Source organism: Salvelinus namaycush, chromosome 5 (genome assembly GCF_016432855.1).
Source record: "Salvelinus namaycush isolate Seneca chromosome 5, SaNama_1.0, whole genome shotgun sequence".
Taxonomy (NCBI): domain Eukaryota; kingdom Metazoa; phylum Chordata; class Actinopteri; order Salmoniformes; family Salmonidae; genus Salvelinus; species Salvelinus namaycush.
In genome coordinates this window covers 62,226,603-62,245,369 of record NC_052311.1, presented here as the reverse complement: position 1 = coordinate 62,245,369, position 18,767 = coordinate 62,226,603, and the positions used below count along the sequence as shown (strand labels likewise).

The following is an 18,767-nucleotide window of genomic DNA, read 5'->3' as shown; positions in this document are numbered from 1 at the left end:
GTAAAAGTCAACGAGTCACACTTTGTTTGTTAAGGTGACCTTGTGTGTGTCGAGGTGTGTTACTCTCTCTCAGGTGGGTTGTGGGTTCTAGTCCCAGATACAATACAACATATCTGTTGTGTTTGACACCTGTGTTGTATTAATGTACATTTACATCAAAACCCCAAGCCAATATGGAAGCCCAGAGATTAGTATTGAAATTACTCTCCATCAAGGGATAGATGGCAGGTTTTGGAAAAACATTTGACCATTTGGCTAATTTCCAACTTCCTTGTATCGTAACCCCATTCATCTCTCCTGACCAGGATGATATCTGACTTTAGAAGAGTTACAGCTGGACCGTGTAGATACAGTGACTAGAGTGATATGTGTGGAGGCAACACCTGTGGTTAGTGGGTTTGTATAATAAAGGGTAAACAGAGAGACAGATGGATTAATGTCTCTATTAAATCACAGTCAATATTACCGAGTGCAAACACGCAGTAATAAAAATACTGCAAAAAGCTTTGATGTAGATGGCATATTCACTCTTAGACAAAATAGTTCCAAAAGGGTTCTTTGCTAAGGGATAGGGTTCTGCCAAGAACCGTTTTCATCTGAAGAACCCATTTTTGGTAATTGTTTATTTAATTCCCACTAAGCACAAACCAGATAGGATGGCGTATAGCTGCAGAATGCTGTGGTAGCCATGCTGGTTAAGTGTGCCTTGAATTCTAAATAAATCACAGACAGTGTCAACAGCAAGCACCCCCACACCATCACACCTCCATCTCCATAATTCACAGTGGGAACCATACATGCAGAGATCATCCTTTCACCTACTCTGGGTCTCACAAAGACACAGCGGTTGGAACCAAAAATCTCAAATATGGACTCATCAGACCAAAGGACAGATTTCCACAAGTCTAATGTTCATTGCTGGTGTTTCTTGGCCCAAGCACGTCCCTTCTTATTATTGGTGTCCTTTAGCAGTGTTTTTTTTGCTGCAATTTGACCACGAAGGCCTGATTCACGCAGTGTCCTCTGAACAGTTGATGTTGAGATGTGTCTGTTACTTTAACTCTGTTAAGCATTTATATGGGCTGCAATTTCTGAGGCTGTTAACTCTAATGAAATTATCCTGTGCAGCAGAGGTAACTCTGAGTCTTCCTTTCCTGTGGCGGTCCTCATGTAAGCCAGTTCCATCATAGCGCTTGATGGTTTTTGCGACTGCACTTGAAGAAACTTTCAACGTTTTTGACATTTTCTGGATTGACTGACCTTCATGTCTTAAAGTAATGATGGACTGTCGTTTCTCTTTGCTTATTTTAACTGTTCTTGCCATAATATGGACTTCGTCTTTTACCAAATAGGGCTATCTTCTGTATACCACCTCTATCTTGTCACAACACAACTGATTGGCTCAAACGCATTAAGAAGGAAAGAAATTCTACAAATCAACTTTTAACAAGGCACACCTGTTAATTGAAATGTATTCCTGGTGACTACCTCATGAATCTGGTTGAGAAAATGCCAAGAGTGTACAAAACTGTCATCAAGGCAAAGGGTAGCTACATTGAAGTTACTACATGATTCCATTTGTGTTTTTTCATAGTTTTGATGTCTTCACTATTATTCTACAATGTATAAAATAGTAAAAATAAAGAAAAACACTGAGTAGGTCTGTCCAAACTTTTGACTGTTACTATTTATATATATATAAAGGTAGGGGTGGAATACACATCTCATGAAAAAAGAAACGTCCTCTCACTGTCAACTGCGTTTATTTTCAGCAAACTTAACGTGTATAAATATTTGTATGAACATAAGATTCAACAACTGAGACATAAACTGACCAAGTTCCACAAACATGTGACTAACAGAAATTGAATAATTTGTCCCTGAACAACAGGGGGGGGGGGGTCAAAATCAAAAGTAATAGTCAGTATCTGGTGTGGCCACCAGCTGCATTAAGTACTGCAGTGCATCTCTTCCTCATGGACTGCACCAGATGTGTCAGTTCTTGCTGTGAGATGTTACCCCACTCTTCCACCAAGGCACCTGCAAGTTCCCGGACATTTCTGGGGGGAATGGCCCGAGCACACATCCTCTGCTCCAACAGGTCCCAGACGTGCTCAATGGGATTGAGATCTGGGCTCTTCGCTGGCCATGGCAGAACACTGACATTCCTGTCTTGCAGGAAATCACGCACAGAACGAGCAGTATGGCTGGTGGCATTGTCATGCTGGAGGGTCATGGCAGGATGAGCCTGCAGGAAGGGTACCACATGAGGGAGGAGGATGTCTTCCCTGTAACGCACAGCGTTGAGATTGCCTACAATGACAACATGCTCAGTCCGATGATGCTGTGACACACCGCCCCAGACCATGACGGACCCTCCACCTCCAAATCGATCCCGCTCCAGAATACAGGCCTCGGTGTAACACTCATTCCTTCGACGATAAACGTGAATCCAACCATCACCCTTGGTGAGACAAAACCGCGACTCGTCAGTGAAGAGCACTTATTGCCAGTCCTGTCCTGCCAGTCCTGTCTTATTGCCAGTCCGTCCAGTGACGGTGGGTTTGTGCCCATAGGCGATGTTGTTGCCGGTGATGTCTGGTGAGTACCTGCCTTACAACAGGCCTACAAGCCCTCAGTCCAGCCTCTCTCAGCCTACTGCGGACAGTCTGAGCACTGATTGAGGGATTTTGCATTCCTGGTGTAACCCGGGCAGTTGTTGTTGCCATCCTGTACCTGTCCCGCAGTTGTGATGTTCGGATGTACCGATCCTGTGCAGATGATGTTACACGTGCTCTGCCACTGCGAGGACAAACAGCTGTCCGTCCTGTCACCCTGTAGCCCTGTCTTAGGCATCTCACAGTACGGACATTGCAATTCATTGCCCTGGCCACATCTGCAGTTCTCATGTCTCCTTGCAGCATGCCTAAGGCACGTTCACGCAGGTGAGCAGGGACCCTGGGCATCTTTATTTTGTTGTTTTTCAGAGTCAGTAAAAAGGCATCTTTAGTGTCCTAAGTTTTCATAACTGTGACCTTAATTGCCTACCGTCTGTAAGCTGTTATTGTCTTAACGACCGTTCCACAGGTGCATGTTCATTAATTGTTTATGGTTCATTGAACAAGCATGGGAAACAGTGTTTAAACCCTTTACAATGAAGATCTATGAAGTTATTTGGATTTTTACAAATTATCTTAGAAAGACAGGGTCCTGAAAAAGGGACGCTTCTTTTTTTGCTGAGTTTATATATATACACTACCGTTCAAAGGTTTGGGGTCACTTAGAAATGTCTTTGTTTTTTAAAGAAAAGTACATTTTTTGTCCGTTAGAAATACAGTGTAGACATTGTTCATGTTGTAAATCACTATTGTAGCTGGAAACGGCAGATTTTTGTTATGAAATATCTACATAGGCGTACAGAGGCCCATTATCAGCAACCATCACTCCTGTGTTCCAATGCCACGTTGTGTTAGCTAATCCAAGTTTATCATTTGAAAAGGCTAATTGATCATTAGAAAACCCTTTTGCAATTATGTTAGCACAGCTGAAAACTGTAGTGCTGATTAAAGAAGCAATAAAACTGGCCTTCTTTAGACTAGTTGAGTAGGCTAAAGAAGCATCAGCATTTGTGGGATCTATTACAGGCTCAAAATGACCAGAAATAGGGCACTTTCTTCTAAAACTCATCAGTCTATTCTTGTTCTGAGAAATGAAGGCTATTCCATGCGAGAAATTGCCAATAAACTGGAAATCTGGTGCAACGCTGTGTACTACTTCCTTCACAGAACAGCACAAACTGGCTCTAACCAGAATAGAAAGAAGAGTGGGAGGTGCACAACTGAGCAAGAGGACAAGTACATAAGAGTGTCTAGTATGAGAAACAGATGCCTCACAAGTCCTCAACTGGCAGCTTCATTAAATAGTACCCTCAAAACATCAGTCTCAAAGTCAACAGTGAAGAGGCGACACCGGGATGCTGGTCTTCTAGGCAGAGTTCCTCTGTCCAATGTCTGTGTTCTGTGCACATCTTAATCTTTGATTTTGATTGGCCAGTCTGAGATATGGCTTTTTCTTTGCAACTCTGCCTAGAAGGCCAGCATCCCAGAGTCGCCGCTTCACTGTTGATGTTGAGACTGGTGTTTTGAGGGTATTATTTAATGAACACAGGAGTGATGGTTGCTGATAATGGACCTCTGTACGCCTATGTAGATGTTCCATAACAAAAATCTGCCGTTTCCAGCTACAATAGTCATTTACAACATGAATAATGCATGCAAATCACAATTTGATGTTTTGGTATGGCCTAGTCAAAGTCCAGACCTAATACCAATTGAGATGTTGTGGCAGGATTTGAAACGAGCAGTACATGCTTGAAAACCCCCAAAAGTCTCTGAGTTAAAACAGTTATTTTTGCTAGGTAAAGTCCCGCCTTATCTCAGCTCACTGGTCACCATAGCAGCACCCATCCATAGCAAGCGCTCCATCAGGTATATTTCACTGTCACCCCCAAAGCCAATTCCTCGTTCGGCCGCCTTTCCTTCTAGTTCTCTGCTGCCAATGACTGGAACAAACTTCAAAAATCACTGAAGCTGGAGACTCATATCTCCCTCACTAGCTTTAAGCACTAGCTGTCTGATCAGCTCACAGATCACTGCGCCTGTACATAGCTCATCTGTAAATAGCCCATCCAACTACCTCATCCCCATACTGTTATTTATTTTGTTTATTTTGCTACTTTGCACCCCAGTATCTCTGCTTGCACATTCATCTTCTGCACATCTATCACTCCAGAGTATAATTGCTATATTGTAATTATTTCACCACTATGGCCTATGTATTGCCTTATTGCCTTGTACAGTGAGGGAAAAAAGTATTCGATCCCCTGCTGATTTTGTACGTTTGCCCACTGACAAAGAAATGATCAGTCTATAATTTTAATGGTAGGTTTACTTGAACAGTGAGAGACAGAATAACAACAAAAAAATCCAGAAAAACGCATGTCAAAAATGTTATAGGCTTTTTTTATTGTATTATTGACTGTATGTTTGTTTATTCCATGTGTAACTCGGTGTTGTTGTTTGTGTCGCACTGCTTTGCTTTATCTTGGCCAGGTCACAGTTGTAAATAAGGACTTGTTCTCAACTAGCCTACCTGGTTAAATAAAGGTTAAATAAAAAAAAGTTACGCATGGAAGAGTGGGACAAAATTCCTCCACAACAATGTGAGAGGCTGATCAACAACTACAGGAAGCGTTTGGTTGCAGTAATAAGTTGCAGAACTATGGAGTATCCTCTGGTGTGGGTTCTCATCCTGGTGCTGCTCAACTTCACTACAGGTAAAGTGGACAATAAGCTCATTCTGGAAATATATTGATGCCTATTTGTGCTTTATGGTACAAACGCTTGATTAAATAAGTAACAGGTTGTTCAAATGTCTCTGTTTGGTTGATGCACTATAGTTTGTTTGCAGTCATTGCAGGTATAGGTGGGACAACCAGTTATTGAGTGTAAAGGGGCAATTACTTTTTCACACAGGAGAATTGGGTGTTCCATAACTTTTTTGATTAAATAAATAAAATAAGTATCAATTTATTTAATTTTTTTTGTAAACTCAGGTTCCCTTTATCTAATATTGGGTTTTGGATGAAGATCTGATAACATTCAGTATCAAAACTATGCAGAAATACAGAACATCCGAAAGGGGGAAAATACTTTTTCATGGCGCTGTAAGTGTTTTCTTGACAGGTTCAATGTGAACAGTGTCTTATGAGCCCACTTTGCCTTAGCCACTGTGGATGGATCATGAGTTTCAACAGGGTCAGAGAACCTATACCCGGCCTCATTGGCCATGTACCATCCAGCCTTCTCCCAGGACCCGTATAGGACAGACAGAGTTGATCAGATTTACAGTAAACCATAATCAACATGAAAACACCCCTTTGTGTCAACAGAAAACACAGTGGGAAAAATGTGTGTGGGCAAAACAGGGCGTGGGTAGTTGGGTAGGTGTGTGTGAGTGTGTTCTGGCGACAGGTAGGGTGGATAGGTACATTTGCATCACCTGACTCCAGCAACATTACATGATCCTGAATAAATATTTGCTGATTGAGAGGAGACTGTGACTGAGCAGTATCGACATTTTCGGATTTACCAAGAAGTCTGGACAGTCATTTGTTTAATAGGAAAGTGTCCCGTTCACTTCTGATCCGTGGTGTTTGATAAGTGGCAGAACTATGGAGTATCCTCTGGTGTGGGTTCTCATCCTGGTGCTGCTCAACTTCACTACAGGTAAAGTGGACAATAAGCTCATTCTGGAAATATATTGATGCCTATTTGTGCTTTATGGTACAAACACTTGATTAAATAAGTAACAGGTTGTTCAAATGTCTCTGTTTGGTTGATGCACATCAGTCAAACAGTATCAAGTCAGAAAGGTGGAGATTTCTATTTATCTGCCATTGACAACAATGTCTAGAGTAGACATTAGAAATAGATAGTAGGTCATGTTGTAAATTGTGTGTTCAACTTGAAGGCAATAATTTAAACAAAAGCTTGTATTTCTGTTAAAGTGACATAGTCTAAAGATTTGATTAATCTCAATTAAAATATTTTAAAGAACTTTAAAGACTTTTGTACTGATTAATAATATCTCAAAACATGAACTAAACTCATCAATCCATACTCTTCTAGGTGTCTCTGGCCAGGTGGTGGTTCCCTCTATGAACCCCTTAGCTGTGGGCAGTAATGTCACACTGAACCTAGTTCCTCAAAGCCACATCAACATAGGGACCTGGTCATATGAAACTACAATCATCGCACTTTTCTATCCTGGTGGCATTAGTGTGAGTACAAGTTATCGAGGCAGAGTCTCATTCAACAGCTCCTCCTCAGAGCTGTCCATAAGCTCTCTCCAACTCAACGACTCAGGACGATATACCGTGCAGGGAATGGAGCCAGCCCTGACAGCTGTGGTGACTTTGTCTGTCCAGGGTAAGGAACTGACCTCTGCCTGTCTGTTTATCTTTCTATGATTGTAGACTCTCACTCACTGGCACACATCGTCACTTATGCGCACACATGCTCACCCGCACACTTACTTACCCATTCACATACTTTATTGCAAGCAGGTTCACATGCAAACATACTTGCACATCAGAGGAGGCTGTTGAGGGAAGGACAGCTAATAATAATGGCTGGAATTGAGTGTAATGGAGTGAATTGAATGGTATCAAACACATGAAAACCATGTTTTGATACCATTCCATTTACTCCATTCCAGACATTATTATGAGCCGTCCTCCCCTCAACAGCCTCCACTGATGGGCATACATTATCTATCAGTGATTCATCTCTGTCACAATAATAAAAGTCATTTTCCTGACATGGAAAGCTAACACTTAAATGTGTCAATGTTTTCTGAACCTATAGCGAAGTTGGCCAACATAATACCTTTGAAAAGAATGAACCTGAACAGATCACAGAGCAAACTGTTCTTTTCAAGACATACACAATACTTTTTATGTGTGTGCAAAGAGACTAAGGGTTCTACAAGGCTCAATCCTGAAACTTAGTCTCCATGATAAGTAAACAAAATAGCATATTTAGATTGATTTCCAAAACAAGTTTTACAGTGTGAAAGCAATATCAACTATATGGTTGTAATTCAGTAAGACACAAAAAAAACTTTCTTGAGACACATCCATCTTATCTTGACTGCCATCTACTCTCTCACCCACAGAGCCCATTTCAAACGTGACTCTAAGGGCCAACGCCACTGATCTAGTGGAATTAAACGACACTGCAATTTTCACCTGCTCTGTCTCCTCTGGCACCTCCCTCTCCTACCGCTGGCTGAATGGCAGCTCAGAGGTCACAGCCAGTGACAGAGTTTGGCTTGGTGTTGGTTACAACACTCTTACCATAGTCAGTGTGACACGATACGATGAAGGGCCGTTCAGATGTGAGGTCATCAATGGAATCAGCAATGGCACCAGCCAGCCCATCGGCCTCAATGTTAGATGTGAGTATCAGAGTATGCAGTATACTGTACATTAATCATACACAACAGACATGGATTGTACCTTGTCATTGACATCCAGCATTCCATGTAATGATGTAATATGCCTATTTTCATCTCAAACCATTCCTCTGTGATCACATGATCCAGGTCATTATTTGGAGAGATCATTAGTAGACTGTATTTAGTAGAGCAGGACATAAACATATTCTAGGTAATGTTTACCCAACACTTCATTGTAATTTGTTCCTCCCATAGATGGCCCAAGTAACCTCACCATGATGGTAGTTCCTGAGATGACCGTAGGACATACAGCCTACAAGACGGGCTCTGTCATCACTCTGTCCTGCTCCGCTCAGTCCAAACCCGCTGAGTCCTTCAAGTGGAGGTTTAATGGGACGTTTCTCAATGAGCAAAGCCCGAAGCTCAGCCTGCAGAACACCAGGGAGAACCAGACAGGAAGTTACACCTGCTTAGCCTACAACAATGTCACACTCCGATACGCCACCATGAGCACAATGATAAAGATTGTGGGTAAGGCAACATTCATCGTTACGAAATGTCATATAGTTGGTAGTGAATATTTGATTATTGATGGTTATGAATACAATGTTATATCATGGTATTTTTTACCACCAATCGAGTGAAGTTCTCCTCTTCTTTTTACCATAGAGCCGATATCAGCGGTGTCGTTGAACCGTGATGGGAATCTACCGATACTGGATCAGTCCTTCACTCTGCGGTGTGAGGTGACTGGACCTGTAGACTACATTCACTGGCTGATGAACGGCCAGCTCATCTCCCTAAACAACAGAACATTCTTCTCTACGGACAACAACACAATGGTTATCAACCCAATCCAGTTTTCTGACAATGGAGAATATCTCTGTGAGGCCTTTAATGCTGTTAGCAACCTGACCAGCATGACATACAAGCTTGTGGTGAACTGTGAGTATTACAAGAGCTGGTAGTCTTTGTCTGATAAAACCAATTCAATGGCCTTGTAGTTAAGAGTGTCCACCCTGAGATTAGAATGTTGGGAGCTTGAAGTGGTGTAAAGTCCTTAAGTAAAATACTTTAAAGTACTACTTAAGTAGTTTTTGGGGGTATCTGTACTTTACTATACAATTTATATTTTGGACAACCTTTACTCCACTACATTCCTAAATAAAATGATGTAATTTTTACTCCTTACATTTTCCCTGACCCCAAGAGTACTTGTTACATTCTGAATGCTTAGCAGGACAGAAAAATGGTCCAATTAACGCACTTATCAAGAGAACATGCCTGGTCATCCCTACTGCCTCTGATTAGGCGGACTCACTAAACACAAATGCTTGATTTGTATATGATGTTTGAGTGTTACCCTGGCTATCCGTAAAATTTTAAAAACAAGAAAATTATGCAGTCAAATTTGTTTAATATAAGGAAATTGAAATGATTTATACTTTAACTTTAACTTTTGATACTTAAGTATATTTTAGGAATTACATTTACTTTGATACTTAAGTAGATTTAAAACCAAATACTTTTAGACCTTTACTCAAGTCGTTTTTTACTGGCTGACTTTCACTTTTACTTGAGTCATGTTTTATGAAGGTATCTTTACTTTAACTCAAGTATGACAATTGGGTACTTTTTCCACCACTGGGAGCTTGATCCCTGGATGAGTCATACTAGCGACTGTAAAAATAGGACCCAATATGACTTTACTTGGCGCTCAGCATTAAGGAGATAGATTGGGGGTAAAGGCCTGTGATAGACTAGCATCCTGTCCAGGGGATGTACTTGTAAATCAAGCTGCAACACGCTACAGAAATAGGAGATACTGAAGGCTCCTGCTCCTATGAGCTGTTCCGACTTGCACAAGCCAAGGATTGTGGAAGACTACTTATTTACTAAACTTTGTCAAAATAGTAAAACCATAAGATTAACCATACTGTCTTGTGTTTATTAATAGTTGGACCAGAGAGACCTGCTGTAACTAGTCCGGATATAGCAATGACAGGACACATCGTGACCTTCAACTGCTCAGCCTCCTCTCAGCCTCCCAGCCAGTTCAGCTGGTTCTTCAATGGCTCCCAGGTAGCGACTGGCTCAGTGTACAAGACTGGCCCACTGACCTTAGCCAGTAATGGGGAGTACACCTGTGTGGCCTTCAACAACATCACTGGCAGAAACAGAACTGTCTCCAAGATGCTCATTGTTGTTGGTAAGACGGAAGAGACATCTAAACTGTTTAACTTGTAGATATAGGCCATTCAACATGCAGTGGTTGAAGTCAATATCTTGTGATACTCTGACGTTTTCTTCACAGATCCAGTCACTATGACCATGGTGAAAGCCATGGGATCCCAGCCAATACTGAACCAGACATTCTCTCTGACCTGTGAGACATCTGGAACAATTTACTCCATTCATTGGATGAGGAACGGCTGGCCTCTGTATGCTGACAACAGAACAGACTTCTCTATGAACAACAAAACACTGACCTTCAACTCCGTCCAGCATTCTGACAACGGAGACTATCAGTGTTCTGCCTCTAACCCCCTCAGCAACATGACCAGCCCAGAATACAGACTGATCGTCAACTGTGAGTGGTTATTATGGCACAAAACCAAACTTGATATCTGCCAATTTAATTCTAATTTTGACCTATAATGAAGGCTAGATGGAATTCATAGTAATGGAGTTGGGGTAAGTTTTGATCCCACTTCTGACACCAATGTAATAAAGCCAAGGGGATGGTTGGGTAGTAATGGGGTCAGACCAAGGCAAATGCACTAATGGCAGTTCCAATAGCTAATCTCTATCAATATCTTCATTACCTTGTGTTTCCAGATGGTCCAGAGAGACCTGTTATCATGAGTCCGAATATAGCAATGACAGGACACATCGTGACCTTCAACTGCTCTGCCTCCTCTCAGCCTCCCAGCCAGTTCAGCTGGTTCTTCAACGGCTCCCAGGTAGCGACTGGCTCAGTGTACAAGACTGGCCCACTGACCTTAGCCAGTCATGGGGAGTACACCTGTGTGGCCTTTAACAACGTCACTGTCAGAAACAGCACTGTCTCCAAGATGCTCACCGTCATTGGTGAGTCAGTAACTGCTACTTAAAATCAAGGGACTAAAACTTCCTTTACTTTGTTTGTGTTCATTTGGTTTTAGACAGTATATGTGCTGTTGAACCTACAGTATAATTAGATGGAAGTTGAGATATAAAGTGCTGAAAAACCATTTGATCTACTTTCCACAGCACCTGTGACCATGACCATGGTGAAAGTCATTGGAGCCCAGCCAATACTGAATGAGAGATTCTCTCTGACCTGCGACACCACTGGAACGGTTTACTCCATTCATTGGATGAAGAACGGCTGGCTTCTGTATGCTGACAACAGAACAGACTTCTCTATGAACAACAAAACACTGACCTTCAACTCTGTCCAGCATTCTGACAACGGAGACTATCAGTGTTCTGCTTCCAACCCCCTTAGTAACATGACCAGCCCAAACTATAGACTGATCGTGAACTGTGAGTATACTCTTAGAAAAATGGGTTCCAAAATGGGTTTGCTGCTGTCCCCATAGGAGAAACCTTTTTGGTTCCAGGTAGAACTCTTTTTGGTTCCATGTATAACCCTCTGTGGAAACGGTGCAACATGGAAGCCAAAACGGTTCTACCTGGAACCAAAAGGGCTTTTTCAAAAGGTTATTCTGTGGGGACAGCCAAAGAACCCTTTTTTGGTTCTAGATAACTACGCTCTTGGAAAAAAAGGTGCTAACAAGTGCTATAAAGTTCAACTTTAACCCCACGGCTTAAGGTGGAATCTTTGAGAACTTCCTTAATAAATATTGTAGTAAAGTCAATGTAAATGTTTAGATCCCAACTCTAACATCATTAAAATATTTTGATGACCCTTGACCTTCTGGCCAATAACCTCTATTGAGTGACAGTCAGATGTTGGGTCTAGCTGATTGTCTTTTGTATTATAGATGGACCAGAGATGCCTGTTATAACGGGACCAGCAATAGGAGAAACAGGACACAACTTGACCTTAAACTGCTTGGCCTCCTCTCAGCCTCCCAGCCAGTTCAGATGGTTCTTCAATGGCTCCCAGGTGGCGGCTGGCTCAGTGTATGAGACTGGCCCACTGACCTTAGCCAGTCATGGGGAATACACCTGTGTGGCCTTCAACAATGTCACTGGCAGAAACAGAACTGTCTCCAAGATGCTCACCATCATTGGTAAGACAGAAGAGACATCCAAACTGTTTAACTTGTACATGTAGATATAGGCCATTCAACATACAGTGATTGTGAATGTAGTCAATATTCTCGTGACAGTGATGTTTTCTTCACAGTCCCAGTAACCATGGCCATGGTAAAAGTCATGGGTGCCCAGCCAATAGCAGACTACTTGTTTACTCTGACCTGTGACACTGCTGGAACCATTTACTCCATTCACTGGAAGAGGAACGGCTGGCCTCTGTATGCTGACAACAGAACAGACTTCTCTATGGACAACAAAACACTGACCTTCAACTCTGTCCAGCATTCTGACAACGGAGACTATCAGTGTTCTGCCTTCAACCCAATGAGCAACATGACCAGCCCAGAATACAGACTGATCGTCAACTGTGAGTGGTTATTATTGCCCAAAACCAAACTTATCTGCAAATTAAATTCTACATTTGACCTATAATGAGCGCAAGATGGAATTCATAGTAATGGAGTTGGGGTAAGTTTGGATCCCACTTCTGACACCAATGTAATAAAGTCAAGGGGATGGTTGGGTATTGCTGGGGTCAGACCAAGCCAATGCACTAATGGCAGTTCCAATAGCTAATATAATACTTCTATCTTCATTATTTTGTGTTTCCCAGATGGTCCAGAGAGACTTGTTATCATGAGTCCGGATATAGCAATGACAGGACACACCGTGACCTTCAACTGCTCTGCCTCCTCTCAGCCTCCCAGCCAGTTCAGCTGGTTCTTCAATGGCTCCCAGGTAGCGACTGGCTCAGTGTACGAGACTGGCCCACTGACCTTAGCCAGTCGTGAGGAATATACCTGTGTGGCCTTTAACAACGTCACTGTCAGAAACAGCACTGTCTCCAAGATGCTCACCGTCATTGGTGAGTCAGTAACTGCTACTTAAAATCAAGGGACTAAAACTTCCTTTACTTTGTTTGTGTTCATTTGGTTTTAGATAGTATATGTGCTGTTGAACCTACAGTATAATTAGATGGAAGTTGAGATATAAAGTGCTGAAAAACCATTTGACCTACTTTCCACAGCACCTGTGACCATGACCATGGTGAAAGTCATTGGAGCCCAGCCAATACTGAATGAGAGATTCTCTTTGACATGTGAGACCGCAGGAATGGTTTACTCCATTCACTGGATGAGGAACGGCTGGCTTCTGTATGCTGACAACAGAACAGACTTCTCTATGGACAACAAAACACTGACCTTCAACTCTGTCCAGCATTCTGACAACGGAGACTATCAGTGTTCTGCTTCCAACCCCCTTAGTAACATGACCAGCCCAAACTATAGACTGATCGTGAACTGTGAGTACACCCTTAGAAAAATGGGTTCCAAAATGGTTTTGCTGCTGCCCCTATAGGAGAACCCTTTTTGGTTCCAGGTAGAACTCTTTTTGGTTCCATGTATAACCCTCTGTGGAAAGGGTGCAACATGGAAGCCAAAACGGTTCTACCTGGAACCAAAAGGTTTTTTTCAAAGGGTTATTCTGTGGGGACAGCCAAAGAACCCTTTTTTGGTTCTAGATAGCACCTTTTTTTCCAAGAGCGTAGTTAACAAGTGCTATAAAGTTCAACTTTAACCCCACGGCTTAAGGTGGAATCTTTGAGAACTTCCTTATTAAATATTGTAGTAAAGTCAATGTAAATGTTTAGATCCCACCTCTAACATCATTAAAATATTTTGATGACCCTTGACCTTCTGGCCAATAACCTCTATTGAGTGACAGTCAGATGTTGGGTCTAGCTGATTGTCTTTTGTATTATAGATGGACCAGAGATGCCTGTTATAACGGGACCAGCAATAGGAGAAACAGGACACAACTTGACCTTAAACTGCTTGGCCTCCTCTCAGCCTCCCAGCCAGTTCAGATGGTTCTTCAACGGCTCCCAGGTAGCAACTGGCTCAGTGTACGAGACTGGCCCACTGACCTTAGCCAGTCAAGGGGAGTACACCTGTGTGGCCTTCAACAACATCAATGGCAGGAACAGCACTGCTTCCAAGATGCTCACCGTCATTGGTAAGCCAGACTTCAGATTCTTTGCTTTGTTGTGTTCATTTACAATCTGATAAGAATTACAATAAACATACTTATTATACAAAAGAGCCCAAACATTTCAAATCTTTACTCAGTGAAGATGTACAGCAAAATACATCCATTCAGTACAGTGCAGTGTTCACTTATACCTTGAGCTCTCACCCCTTCCTTCCACAAAGATGTACTTTTCCATCAGTCAGGATTTATCTGTGCTCCTCCGTGCATATCATCAGCCAGGATTTATCTGTGCTCCTCCGTGCATATCATCAGCCAGGATTTATCTGTGCTCCTCCGTGCATATCATCAGCCAGGATTTATCTGTGCTCCTCCGTGCATATCATCAGCCAGGATTTATCTGTGCTCCTCCGTGCACATATCATCAGCCAGGATTTATCTGTGCTCCTCCGTGCATATCATCAGCCAGGATTTATCTGTAATCCTCCATGCATATCATCAGTCAGGATTTATCTGTGCTCCTCCGTGCATATCATCAGCCAGGATTTATCTGTAATCCTCCGTGCATATCATCAGCCAGGATTTATCTGTGCTCCTCCGTGCATATCATCAGCCAGGATTTATCTGTAATCCTCCGTGCATATCATCAGCCAGGATTTATCTGTGCTCCTCCGTGCATATCATCAGTCAGGATTTATCTGTGCTCCTCCGTGCATATCATCAGTCAGGATTTATCTGTGCTCCTCCGTGCACATATCATCAGCCAGGATTTATCTGTGCTCCTCCGTGCATATCATCAGTCAGGATTTATCTGTGCTCCTCCGTGCATATCACAAGACTTCTCATCAGTCAGGAGAGGCCTTCCTACTGTCCACTGTAGTCCACTAAATAATTAAACTCTTCTCATACACAGAGTTTGAACCTAACACTACTTTTAATCTCTAAAGATATAAAAACTCATACTAAGAGGATATTATGATATAAAACAGGAAATATATAAAACAGTAATATAAAACAGTATTTTACAATCCATCAGATCGTACAACCATTTGTTATATATATATAAACTCAGCAAAAATAGAAACGTCCTCTCACTGTCAACTGCGTTTATTTTCAGCAAACTTAACATGTGTAAATATTTGTATGAACATAACAAGATTCAACAACTGAGACATAAACTGAACAAGTTCCACAGACATGTGACAGAAATTGAATAATGTTTCCCTGAACAAAAGGGGGGGTCAAAAGTAACAGTCAGTATCTGGTGTGGCCACCAGCTGCATTAAGTACTGCAGTGCATCTCCTCCTCATGGACTGCACCAGATTTGCCAGTTCTTGCTGTGAGATGTTACCCCACTCTTCCACCAAGGCACCTGCAAGTTCCAGGACATTTCTGGGGGGAATCGCCCTAGCCCTCACTCTCCGATCCAACAGGTCCCAGACATGCTCAATGGGATTGAGATCCGGGTACTTTGCTGGCCATGGCAGAACACTGACATTCCTGTCTTGCAGGAAATCACGCACAGAACGAGCAGTATGGCTGGTGGCATTGTCATGCTGGAGGGTCATGTCAGGATGAGCCTGTAGGAAGGGTACCACATGATGAGGATGTCTTCCCTGTAACGCACAGCATTGAGATTGGCTGCAATGACAACAAGCTCAGTCCGATGATGCTGTGACACACCGCCCCAGACCATGACGGACCCTCCACCTCCAAATCGATCCCGCTCCAGAGTACAGGCCTTGGTGTAATGCTCATTCCTTTGAAGATAAACGCGAAATCCGAACAGTACCCTTAGTGAGACAAAACCGCTACTCATCAGTGAAGAGCACTTTTTGCCAGTCCTGTCTGGTCCAGCGACGGTGGGTTTGTGGTCATAGGCGACGTTGTTGCCGATAATGTCTGGTGAGGACCTGCCTTACAACAGGCCTACAAGCCCTCAGTCCAGCCTCTCTCAGCCTATTGTGGACAGTCTGAGCACTGATGGAGGGATTGTGCTTTCCTGGTGTAACTCGGGCAGTTGTTGTTGCCATCCTGTACTTGTCCCGCAGGTGTGATGTTCGGATGTACCGACCCTGTGCTGGTGTTGTTACACGTGCTCTGCCACTGCGAGGTTGATCAGCTGTCCGTCCTGGCTCCCTGTAGCGCTGTCTTAGGCGTCTCACAGTACAGACATTGCAATGTATTGCCCTGGCCACATCTGCAGTCCTCATGCCTCCTTGCAGCATGCCTAAGGCACGTTCACGCAGATGAGCAGGGACCCTGGGCATCTTTCTTTGGTGTTTTTCAGAGTCAGTAGAAAGGCCTCTTTAGTGTCCTAAGTTTTCACAACTGTGACCTTAATTGCCTACTGTCTGTAAGCTGTTAGTGTCTTAATGACCGTTCCACAGGTGCATGTTCTTTAATTGTTCATGGTTCATTGAACAAGCATGGGAAACAGTGTTTAAACCCTTTACAATGAAGATCTGTGAAGTTATTTGGATTTTACGAATCATCTTTGAAAGACAGGGTCCTGAAAAAGGGACGTTTCTTTTTTTGCTGAGTTTACACACACATATATATATATATATATATATATATATATATATTATATATTTGTTTTATGTATCCAACTATTGCATCGCTGGAACTAACCATTTGATCAAATGACAAATCTTGATACCGTACATAAAGCAATACACTTCCTCTGTCCTCACAGAGGCTATAACGTCAGTGATGGTGAAACGAAACAAAATACCAATATCATCTGACAACCTAACCCTGACCTGTGATGTCACCGGGCGTTATGACACCATCTACTGGATGAAGGACAACCGGTCTCTGGTCCTGAACAACACCTTGAACTCTGACATCACCATCTCTAACAACTCTCTGCACTTCAGTCCAGTCAAGGTGTCTAACGATGGAAACTATCAGTGCGTTGCCACCAACCTCTTTGGTCCACACATCAGCCCTAAATACCAGCTACTGGTGAACTGTAAGTACTGGTGTTTTAGTAATATTTAAAATATACACCTTTATATAATGTAGAAACAGTCAGAAACCCACCACTGGTATGATGGTTAGTGCTATCTGGGATACTTGGAATGTCCCTAGCCTAAACCCTAACATTAACTGTTTTAAATTTCAACCTCAATGGGTTGATGTAAGAGTTGGATGTCCCAAGTATCCTTTTTAGACATTTCCCTATTTCCCTATTATGACCGCCCCCCCCCCCCCCCCCCCCCCCCCTCTCTCCGTAGATGGCCCTCTGAGTGTGAATGTCTCTGGCCCAGTCTCAGTGGTGATTGGCTCAGTAATCACAGTCACGCTGAAGTGCTCTGCCGACTCCCGGCCAACCAGCGAGTACGGGTGGATATTCAACAACCAATCAGTGCTTGGGACTGGTCCTATGATGTCTGTTATCGCCTCCTTGGAGAATGCAGGGGACTACACTTGTGTGGCCAAGAACCCTGTGACCAACATCTCAATGTCCAAGACCATTAGTCTGAATGTCACTGGTAAGTGGGTGGGTTGTTGTAGTAAGACCTAGGTGGGATGTACCGAGTAATTAAATGTCACAAAGTTGTTTTTATTACGTTGAATTTAATATGGTTCTAGTTTGCGTACGTGTTTGTGCAGGGATAATTTTCATACATCATGGAAATGCAATACAGACATTTTCTGAACTGGGGGGGGGTACAGACAGGAATAAAAACAAATACAGTTTTTCAAAAAACGTACTCACTCATTCGCTTTGTCCCCCTCCTCTCCCATTCTTCGTCCCCTCCTCTCCCATTTTTCATCCCCCTCCTCTCCCATTATCTTCGTCCCCCTCCTCTCCCATTATCTTTGTCCCCCCCTCTCCCAATCTCTTTGTTCCCCTTCTCTCCCTTTCTTCTTTCTCTCCCAGGCCACTCGCCTGCCCCTCCATTCCTGTCCAGAGTTGGTCTGATGCTGACGGCCCTGCTAGCCCTCTCTCTCTGCCTCTGATCAACCACTGAGACCACCACAGTAAGCACACTGCATGTTTGTCTGCTGGCTGGGAGCCAATCACTCCCTTCCCTCTACCCTCACTGACTCCCCTCACTGATCTGAAAAAGGACTGGATAGAAATAAGTGGTTTTGTTGATATTGTAATTGCCCCATCTTGCCACTATAGGGCTGGGTTTAGTGTGCTTAGCTCCTTTCCAATGCTTTTACATTGTGAGGAGAGAGAACAAGAGGTCAGAAGGGAGGGGTCTATCCCCTTAGAATAGAACCCACCTCGACAGTGTGTTTTTGTCAATCATCTCTATAAATAAAAACAAAAATCTTGAAAACTGGTCTTCAACATGGTAAATGAAAGGGCAAACATCCACTGCTCAGCAGCAGCAGCAGTTCTGTTTCTAAAAGTTCTTAGATATTCACTGCCCTTGTGATGACTGTTGCCCTGGAGTCCATTCACTAAGTCCCTTTCTGTGTTGTTCTGTGTTTGATCATGTATGTAAACTCTGTTATTTAAGTACAAATT

At 42.9% G+C, this 18,767-nt stretch overlaps 2 protein-coding genes across 2 annotated transcripts; both read left to right on the top strand.

The window, feature by feature from the left end:
- The first annotated feature begins 6,232 nt into the window (after positions 1-6,232).
- LOC120047239 (carcinoembryonic antigen-related cell adhesion molecule 5-like) lies at positions 6,233-12,304 on the top strand. Its single transcript, XM_038992767.1, has 9 exons — positions 6,233-6,287; positions 7,738-8,019; positions 8,275-8,550; positions 8,689-8,964; positions 9,977-10,228; positions 10,334-10,609; positions 10,858-11,109; positions 11,272-11,547; positions 12,009-12,304. Exons 1-9 carry the CDS (start codon positions 6,233-6,235, stop codon positions 12,302-12,304), a joined length of 2,241 nt encoding a protein of 746 aa, XP_038848695.1.
- An 83-nt stretch (positions 12,305-12,387) lies between these two features.
- LOC120047238 (carcinoembryonic antigen-related cell adhesion molecule 20-like) lies at positions 12,388-18,247 on the top strand. Its single transcript, XM_038992766.1, has 7 exons — positions 12,388-12,652; positions 12,899-13,150; positions 13,397-13,588; positions 14,050-14,301; positions 16,974-17,252; positions 17,551-17,775; positions 18,168-18,247. Exons 1-7 carry the CDS (start codon positions 12,388-12,390, stop codon positions 18,245-18,247), a joined length of 1,545 nt encoding a protein of 514 aa, XP_038848694.1.
- Positions 18,248-18,767: the final 520 nt, after the last annotated feature.